The 10,289-nt window shown below is 41.2% G+C and overlaps 1 protein-coding gene across 2 annotated transcripts; it reads left to right on the top strand.

Moving 5' to 3' along the window:
* The first annotated feature begins 815 nt into the window (after positions 1 to 815).
* Positions 816 to 7,570, top strand: LOC135240766 (uncharacterized). 2 transcript variants are annotated; one of them, XM_064310684.1, is made up of 10 exons: positions 816 to 1,113; positions 1,608 to 1,922; positions 2,615 to 2,872; positions 3,328 to 3,657; positions 4,245 to 4,523; positions 5,374 to 5,475; positions 5,630 to 5,719; positions 6,400 to 6,474; positions 7,026 to 7,060; positions 7,209 to 7,570. In XM_064310684.1, exons 1-10 carry the CDS (start codon positions 1,026 to 1,028, stop codon positions 7,251 to 7,253), a joined length of 1,617 nt encoding a protein of 538 aa, XP_064166754.1. In that variant the 5' UTR covers positions 816 to 1,025; the 3' UTR covers positions 7,254 to 7,570. The 2 variants fall into 2 exon arrangements, with proteins under 2 accessions (XP_064166754.1, XP_064166753.1); XM_064310683.1 differs by having other exon boundaries at positions 817 to 1,113; positions 5,371 to 5,475.
* Positions 7,571 to 10,289: the final 2,719 nt, after the last annotated feature.

Consider the following 10,289-nt stretch of genomic DNA (forward strand, 5'->3'; position numbering starts at 1 on the left):
AAGAGAAACGCATCCCTGAGGATGCCTAAATATCAAAACTGAAACCTACCATTTTGGTGTCAAAGATTATGCCAAAAGATTCCTGCATCCAAAGGCACTACAGTGAGCATGAAAAATCACTGTGCAGTAAAGTGAGGATTCTCAGGGTGTGAAACCCACATAATGTTGTCCTCATTTTTCTGTTGTAATCTGAAGGACCCCACTGTGGCCTGTCTTCTGGTAAGGTTCAGAGAAGTAAAACACACTGTGTCTCAATAACTTCCTGTTTCAGGGGCTTTATTTAAATTAATTTCTGCCCGCTGCTTTTCCTCTCATAAACTGCTGTATTGGTGAAAGCCATGAAGGCTTCCTTCAACTTCCTCTTTCCAACCTAGTCTTCTCCTTCACCACCACGCAGTACCACACCAGCACCCAATACCACACCAGCACTCAGTACCACACCAGTGCTCATTATACCACATCAGTGCACACACAGTATACCACACTGCCACTCAGTACCACATCAGCCCTCAGTATACTCCAGTATGCTGCAGGAAACATGTTTTATCTGCAATGCAACTTCAGGCAGCTACATAAAGATTATCAGATAAAAAGTTAACTTTTTGGCTTTGCTTGACACATCACGCTGTGACCGGAAATCTTGTGATTTTCAGTTGCCATGGAACACTTCCTCTTGAATGCAAATAACAAGACAGTTACAGAACTAATGGATCTATGTTCTTAATCTTATTTAAGAAACATAATTGAGTGTAATTCAAACATGGCAATTCTACATCTTGAACAGTTGTCAACTGACATTTTAAAGGTTAGGTGCAGCTGCAGGGGTTGCCTTCATCTGCATGAGTGAAGTTAACAATTCCAAACAACACACACACATACTGTACACACAGACATGCACGCACGTGTGCACACACACACACACACATTTTTTCAGACCTCAGACCACAGGCACATCCTTCTTTTCTCTTCTGCTGGGTCTTGCACCAAAATAGTGGTGAGAAGTGGTCAGTTAGGTAACGGGTACAATGGTGAAGGACTGCGGTGCTGTGGGACCCACACAGCAGTGTGTACCTCTCTGGATTTTACTGTTCTGCCACCAGGTGTCGGCTGAAGGTGAGTTACTGTCCATTATTTTGGGCAAGTCACAAATCAAACCAATAGGAATCCCTGCCATATTATCTCTGCTTGAAAATGATGGCAAAGCAGTACTCTTTGTTTATTATCTTAGGATTATGAATGATAGCATTCAGTCATCAGGATCACAAGCCATGGTATCCAAAAAAAAACAAAAAAACAAAACAAAATGTGAACAAAACTTTAACTAAATAACAAGCTTCTGGACAGGATTCAAAAAGACATTCATTCTGTACTTAAAAATGCTCTAAATATACAGTCTGTGTCCTGAGAGGACATGTGGTTAGTGTCTCTTACAAAGGCTGACTGTCATTAAATGTATGTCACCTTTCAATAGGTGAGAAATGAGATTCTAAGAATAATGTTAATGCGCACAGCCACCAGCGGCTGGCTTCTTACAGCCGGCCAGTGAATGACTGACTTCTCCATTTAGGATGTCATAATGAAGAAACTGAACTCTTTTCTTTCTACAGTTTTGAGAGAGAATATCTATTTCATTGGTGGGGAATCAGGCATTCTCACTGGACCAGCACCTCCACTGACAAATGGGACCGAATTTAGCTGGGAGTGGACGCCACACCACGGTGGGCTGACTGACATCCAGATAGCAACAGTGACTATGCGTTCTCAACGCCTAACGTGGACACTGAAACAGCGTGGCTTTTGGGAAGGGAATCATTTTGCGATTTCCATGTACAAGTATTTCCATAATGCCGGAGTTTATTCCTTCAAACAAACACAACCAGCTTTGGCTCTGCTCATGCAATTTGAAATCTTTGCAGTAGAAAGTAAGTTTGGCAAACATTGGTGGGAGGTTTGTTCTTACAGTAGTACGAATGTAACAGTATATGTGAATATTGTTTGGTTTCTTAAAGTATTATTTTATAGAATTTTATATTAGTTATTGACCATATTTATTTGCCATAAAAGACATCATGCAATATTGACAATGCAATTCTGGAGATCAGAAAGGTCATATTGAGCACCACAAAGCAAATTAGACACATAAACAGTATTTTGGCATTTAAATCCATTAAAGATCTAAAGTACTGTATTTTATTTATATTTGGACATATAAATTAATTAAAAGGGAAAATATTTGTCCATATTTGCTATGGGCCACCTGGGTTTTTCTGGATAATTTGTCAGAAAATATAAATTTTATTTTTATGTATTTACTTTCAAATAAATTATTAATAAAATTGAATAGATACATTTACTAATTTGACAGTTATTCTGAGAGTATTCAAATCAAACATGCCACATTTTATAGCATTTAATCTCAATGTATCCAGTTTTTTTATATATTTTATATACATATTGTGTCAATGATTAGAAAACAACTTACAGAACATTTATTAATGATTTTACTTGCATCCAGAACTATTGTATATTTCCTAGAACCTGGGGAATCCCCAAACAGAATTATGGAGGCATGCCCTGTTTTCCAATTGTTGATTCTACATTGTTGTTTCAACAGTCACGTCGTTTTCAGAATACCCAATGGGTTTTGATGTGCCCGGTTGGTGTGAGATTTCCCGTCTTCCAAAATCATTCATACTGCAGTGGGAGAAGGAAGGAGATCCCACTGCCAACACCACACTGCTCTATAACAACACCGCTTACATCATCATCCACAGTGCCAATCTACAGTGCAGTGGGAAGTACATCTGCAGTGTGAGGAGGGAAAATGGACAGCCTTTATTTACTACAAGCAGCAAATTAACAGTCACCGAATGTAAGAGTCGGGCATGGTACTGAGAGCGAAATAGGGGGCTTTTCCGACGGGTATCACAGGAAGTCAGCCCTGTTGATACTCACACCAAAACTTCACAAAAGATGCAAAACTGACTGATTTAATCTTTGTTGCTATTATAGTTTACAAATACATGGTATGGTTGCTTATTTTTAATTCATTCAAAGATTACTTGTGTGACCATGTATATGCGTGTGTATATATATATATATATATATATATATATATATATATATATATATATATATATATATATATACATAAGTATATATGTATATGTGTGTGTATACGTTTCTGTGTGCGTACTTGTGTGTGTGTGTGTGCATGTCTGTAAACAGCAAAGATTTCATGAGTTCCATGATTACCTTCCATAGTACTGTAACGACGCAGTGTACTGTCCTGTCTGAGGTTCTCCTGTTGCTTTGGCATTTGGGCAGATACGTATAGAAGATCCAGCACTCTCTACAGAGGCAGCTCCAAGAGCAGTGCAGTGGAGCTGACTTGCCAGTCCAGCCGTGCATATGGGACAGCCGCGTGGTCACGGCAACAGCGGCCCGCAATGACCCCGGAAGCACTGGTTTCGGCTAGCAAGAACCAGGCCGCTCAAACCGAGAGGAAGACCGACAGAGAAAGGTTCTCCTTTTTGGGTTTCAACGGACAGCGTTTCCCCCTCCGCATTGCTCCACTCAAGTTTGAAGACGGTGGTATATACACGTGTCAACTTGGTGGTTACGTTTTTGCCCAAGTGACCCTGGTAAATATTCAGGGTAAGATTTAAATGTTTACTTTTTTATAATTTAAATGCACTGTATCTGAAAAATTATGAAAAGGCATAAACATATATTACATATTTATGATCATTATAAAGGGGATATTGAGGTTGCTGCTCATCATAACTTTTAAATTGATGCGAACATACACCAATGTTAAGAATCTGTATCCATTATTGATTTAAATCATGCACTCATGATATAGTTGCCTTAATTTTTTATATTTACTTTATTTTAAAATAATTATTTAATCTCGTTTGTAGTTTAAGTTAATCCCCAATAATCAAAATGGCAGGAATGGGGATCTGTTCACATTTTTTTCTCATATGTTGAATTGTTTTTTTGTGACCTATCATCTTTGCCTTCTAATGCAAACCATGGGATTTCTTTTCCCCCCTTGTTCGTATCAGACACCATTGACTTCTTGTATTGTATTCTTCTTAGCAGCATTGCAATTATATCCTGTGGGTAGTGATCAAATTAGTGATAGTGAAAAAATAGTGATAAAATCTAAAATGTGACTGTAGGGTGTAATTGAGTGTGCTGCTTCTGGTTTCTTATCGTCTTGGGTGACTGATTCTCAGTATCAGCAGAGCCCCCTGGTGGTGCGTCCAGGTATCAGCCAGTGGTGTTGAACTGCATGGTGTCGGAAGTGACTGAGACGCTGACCCTGGCCTGGCTGAGGATGGAGGGGCTCAGGGGAGTTCTGGTCAAACAGCAGGTCCTGGGGCGGAGTGTATCTGCGAGGAACCTGAGTCTGACCCTGCCTAGGCTGAGCGAAGATCAGCTGCACTGGGAGTGTGCCGTCTTCGGAGAGAGCATGCTCAGAGCACGGGTCCCTCTGCACCTCAATCTGCTGCCGGGTAACACCCTGCCCACCATCACAGCCACACACAGGCTCCACCCACCATCACAGCTACACACGGACTCCGCACACCATCACAGCTACACACAGGCTCCACCCACCATCACAGCTACACACGGACTCCGCACACCATCACAGCTACACACGGACTCCGCACACCATCACAGCTACACACGGACTCTGCACACCATCACGGCTACACACAGGCTCCACCTACCTTGACAGCTCCACACAGACTCCGCACAGCAACACAGCTATGTCAAATTTGCTCTGATTGTTGCATCAGAAGTATTTTTGTGAAGTGAGACTTGCCTTGTTGCAAAGGCAAATCTCATCAAACAGGAGGAAGTCTAATGATATGTGGTTTATCACATCAAGAGCTAGGCCTGGCTTTTCAGGGTCTAGCCTGTTCTAGTTGGGTTAAAGAAAAAGTTACTTATAACACAATCACCAACTTTATGGGAAAACTGTTGAGGCCTCTGTAAATTTGGACCCTATATCCCACTGATGGAAATAATTAATACTTGACATGGCATATCAGGGAATATTATAACAGCTGAAACAATGGGCCAGAATTATCCATTTTTCTTATATTATCATTTTCATCACTTTTTTTTTTTTGTGACTGTTGTTTTCAATAATATTCTGTAATGTCATGGTCCTCCAGCAGCTATTTGAGGCTTCCTTGTGGCCTACAGCCACCTGGTTCAGAAAGACTGATACGCAATCATTTCTTTTTCTGTGTAACTCACAACAACTCACCCCCAGACCTTCCATGACTTTCCAGCTGGTCCCTCCCACACAATTTGGGAAGCAGTGATGTAATGCATTCCTATGTTTCTCAGAAGGGAACAACATGCCCATGATTGTTGCGATGTGTGTGGGAGTGGTGTGTGTCGGGATGCTGACCAGTGTACTGCTGCTTTACTACAGGAGGAGAGCAGCTGCAGGTACTGTACACACTCTCACACGTTTGCATACACTCACACACACACTCACACACTCCCACCTCCTAGCCATTCCTACTGCAGGGCCACACCACCACTCAACCAAGCACCTCATCACCTCTTGTGACTCATGGTTACATCTCTTGGTCAACCACAGCTCTGGCCGCATCACCAGGAACAGGGAACCACACCCACGCCAAATTCGAAGCTGTCTACTGTGAGGTCACAGATTTACAGGGAGAGGGAGGTAGGACTGCGCTTCCTAAGAAAATGTACTGTAAAGTAGCACAACATTATATCTGAAGTAATAAAAAATATTCTCAACCTCCTGCATTGTGGTGGTTCAAGTGGTGCTGTGGATAGCACTGTCTCCTAGAAGAAGGTCTTGGATTCAAATTCCAGCCAAGGCCTGTCTGTGTGGAGTTTACTTGCTCTCCTTAGTCCACCTGGGTTTACTCTGGAAATTCTTGAGTCCTCTCACAGTCCAAAGTCATGCACACATGCAAGAGTGAGAGCTAGTTTAGTTTGTTACACATTTTACTTGAACTGAGCTTATCCTGGTGCTGCATTTGTTTTCTTTTCTGGCTGTGTGTGTCAAGTGTATTTTGGGATACTTTGTAACGGACAAGCCATCGTTTGATATTCTCTTTCATTTACCTCTTTTTGTGATTTAGCTTGTTTCATTCTTATGACTTTAGATGTACAGTAGTGCTTAAGGTAGTTAACATACATTTTTAGATAAGATGTGTGATGCTTTATCTCAGTGTTATAACTTGTAGTAAACTAGCTCTTTATTTTAATCTGACTGATTTGTCACTTGTTCCCTTGGTTATCTTTAATCTATTAATTGGGGATAATTACAGTAATAGTAGACAGCTGGATTCAGAGCTGCTGCACCTTACACTGTGACTAAATCCTATTTACCAGACAACCCCAATGCAGATAAAGCAGCTGGAAGTGAAGTCCTTTATTCTGCTATTTCACTGGGAGGCTCTAGCACAGGTAAATATCTCTCATATTAGTAATTAGTTATTTTTCTATTATTAAAAAAATAAATTTGGCACCCAATATGGGGCCAAGGATATCCATTTCCCACCCCAATTTGGAATGCTCCCGCTAGTCCAAATCATATGAAATAATAAAATCTCCTTCCGCAACTATGTGGATAATACTCTAAATTATATCACTCTTTCACCAAGCGACTATAGTCCCAATGATTCAATGCATAATACAAATAAAGTATTGTATGTGCCAGAATTTCCTTAAATTAAATAAAACTGAAGTAATTGTTTTTGGTGCCAAGGAAGCCCACGTGGACTCCCTCTCCGAAGACTCCAAAACAAGCCAGGAATCTTGGTGTTATTATAGATTCAGACATAAATTTGAGCAGTCACGTGTTCTTTTATGTTCTTTGTAAAGCACATTGAATTGTCACTTTAAATGAAATGTGCTATAAAAACAATCTTGCCTTGCCGTAGGTCATTAATTATATTAATGCCTCACTGTAAGGTTTGATTTTGTCTGATTCCTTTATTGGTGTTTCACCCTTATAGATCAGAAGAAAAGGCATAATCCTGAACCAGACTCTGTAAGTATTATACAGTGCTCTGCATGCGGCATACAGAACTGCATGAACAACATAACGTGTGTTATGAGTTCCTATTGGGAAAGTAATATTCCAGTTAAAATGCGTGTGTTAAACACATGACCTTACTGTTTTGTGTGTCTGTTTTCAGGAAGGACAGGCTGACGTGGTGTATTCGGTCCTCAGAATAAGATGAGACATGAAACCGCGTTCCCCGTTCGCACAGAATTCAAGGACCAAAGAGTGGATCAGCCCCATTACCTGTATCTCAGTCTTTAGCATACGATTGCAGTTGTGACACCGGCAATGTAACACGTATAAATATGTCAATTTATTTTTTGTGAAATATATAACAGCACAAGAACACATCTGTAAATATGTAGGTGTATTTTAGGACCTACAGCTTTGTACTATGCTAAGTGTACTATATTTTCAATGAATGTTAAACATATCTCTCCTTTTTATATTAATTTGATACAAAGAGTATTTAAAAATAAACACATCAAAATTTAACATGCAAAATCGTTGTATTTATTCAGTATTCGACTAGTGATTCCCATACAGTGGGTTGAAATTATGGACCACAATAAAGGTGACAAAATGACACAAGGCACACACACACACACGGAACATGTCAGCCTGATACCCTTTCCATTGACATTCACATCTGTCAAATTAGACACCAGTATATATACTGGTTTTCAAATATATTTAAACATTTTAATTCTAATGAATGTATTCATTTTTTAGACATTCACATCCCGAGTAACTTACGATGTAAAAACAGAGTAAATGTGCATTATTAAACATTATTTTCCCCACAGAAAGCCTGGGAACTACTTTTCTGCCCTAGCCACCGCTTCAAGTGAATTGTTTAGCACGTATTCTTACACATGGCCAGCAGGTGGTAGCATAGAATAGAGGATAAGTGAAGAAAACTGAAACAAAGAAAAAGAAATGGCGCTATACTTTATTAAACTTTGTGGGATGACATGGCTGTGAAGACTGGCACAGATGCATTTCAAACCTGAAAAGGGGCTGTCCATATGTGCATGTGATTGCGTGTATGTGTGTGTGTAAATGCGCATGTGTATGGTCATGCATATGTGCATCTTTGCGTATCTGTGTTTGTACAGTGTGTGAGCACAGTGGTTCTTACACAAAAATTGTGAGGTTTCTTGAAAACGGGATTATTCCTTGACACAATGTGAAAGTGGAGAAAAGAACAAAAGATGATTCTTTGTTCTCTGAAAACATTCCACACAGAACATTTGACAGATTGGGCGATGGCTGGGGGGACAGGAGAAGGAGGCTGAAATGCGCAGATTTCCAAAGATGACACATTGTCAGTTTCACACCCTTCCAGTCTCCTAAATGGAGAGCCTGGTAATCATCAGGCTGGCAGCAGCAGCTCAAGAGTGACAGGGGCTATTGTTTTAGGTTTGTGTGTACTGCCAATCAAAGCAAACAAGACGCATTTGCCTTAAATGGGGTTGTTTTCCCCATATGAAATGATTTTGTCTATATTGGTGATGTCTATATTACCTAAATATAGGCAGTGTGTTCATGGGTGTTTCTGTAGTTGTTCACTAGAGGGCTGGCCAATGTAACATATTTACGAATAGCTGTGAGACAAAGGCCATCTTTCACTCTCTCTCTCACTTTCTCACTCACTCACTCAAAAAAAAAAAAAAACATTGATATAGCAGTTAAATACATAAAATGGCAGCCATGGTGGGCAGAATGGCTCGCATCATGCATTCTCATTTTGTAATGTTCCTTGATACACACTTGAAAACCGCAAGACTGCTTGGGATGAGCAGTCACGAATGTTCAGAGAGCACAGTCGTAAACTGCTGTTCAGACTTACTGTGATACAACCAAAAATGCGTAGCCCTCCCTGTGTCCCCTCCCACCAAAAGTGTAGAATTCAGTACCAGTCTAACTGTTCATAACCACAGGACTTGCCTTTGCAACTCTTATATTCACACACCCCACTGACAACCAGAGCACTACAGATGCTATCAATTAGCAAAATGAATGAGCCATTAACCTGGGCCTGGTCACTTAAATGCATGCATTGTTTTTCTGGAAGAAATGGTGTTCCAAATGAAAGAAGTTACACTGTTAATTTAATTTTAATTGTGCCTATCATGAGAACATAATAGGCCAATAAATTGAGAAAATACCCCAGCAAGTTAGCGAATCAGCCCTGCCGTTGATTATACTGTAAACGTACTCACAGGGACCATTCCGGTGCTACTGTAATGAATTTTACGATCAAAGAGACAATTTGACAGTCAGCAGAAGAACGGTTCGGCCTCTCTCGATGCATATAACAAACACAAAAACAAATTAAATCTTTGCAATGATTTAAACGTGTGCGGTATGTGCTAAGTGTGATGAAACTGCAGGCGATGTGTGTGTTAATCTGGTCGTAGTGTGTTAGGCTACGTTCATGGCTTGTGTTAAAGATGATTAAGCTGTGTGGCCAGCGTGCTTAGTGTGATTAATCTGTATGAGCAGCGTATGCTGAGTATGATTAAGCAATATGCACTGTTTCCATCAGAGAGCAGGGGGCAGTTTGGGCCAGAATATCAGATCCATTTTCCATTAACCATTAATTAGAGGACGGTTCCATAAAACCCACTCGATTCGTACGAATGCGAGGTGAATTATTTATTTTCTATTACCCTATTACGTTTTTGCGCCCGCCGTTTCGGTGGAAGTAGCTCAAAGCTGCAGCTTTACCGTAAAACCGAAGCACTCCGCGTTTTTTGGCACCCCGGGATCCCCGCGGGACCTTCAGTAAGCGCTGAGCGCCGGAGGACGGCAAGACGTCCCCGTTTCTCTGCCCGGCAATTAGAGCCAGCACTGACAGCCGAAGAAGTGCCCTGTGATGAAAATCCAGCAGGCAGTCATTAGGACAGCCTCTTTCCTGGGCCGTGGAGAGAGAGAGGGTGCTTTTATTCTTCCATCAGTCACGGGGGCACGTCCGCAGATCGATAGCGGCCATTAGATGCGTTTTCTCCCCTGCAGCCCGTAGCAAAGCTCCAGCGGTCTTATTGCCTTTATGCAACACACACACACACACACACACGGGGGCCCGGACACCCACATCACACCCCGCCAGACCCCCCACATTATGGGGCGAAGAACCTGCTCCTCCAAATCATGCCGGAGCAAGCTCACTGAAGAGAAAAGGCCGTGAACTGCGTGTGCTTCAGAGTGG

Source organism: Anguilla rostrata, chromosome 15 (genome assembly GCF_018555375.3).
Source record: "Anguilla rostrata isolate EN2019 chromosome 15, ASM1855537v3, whole genome shotgun sequence".
Taxonomy (NCBI): Eukaryota; Metazoa; Chordata; class Actinopteri; order Anguilliformes; family Anguillidae; genus Anguilla; species Anguilla rostrata.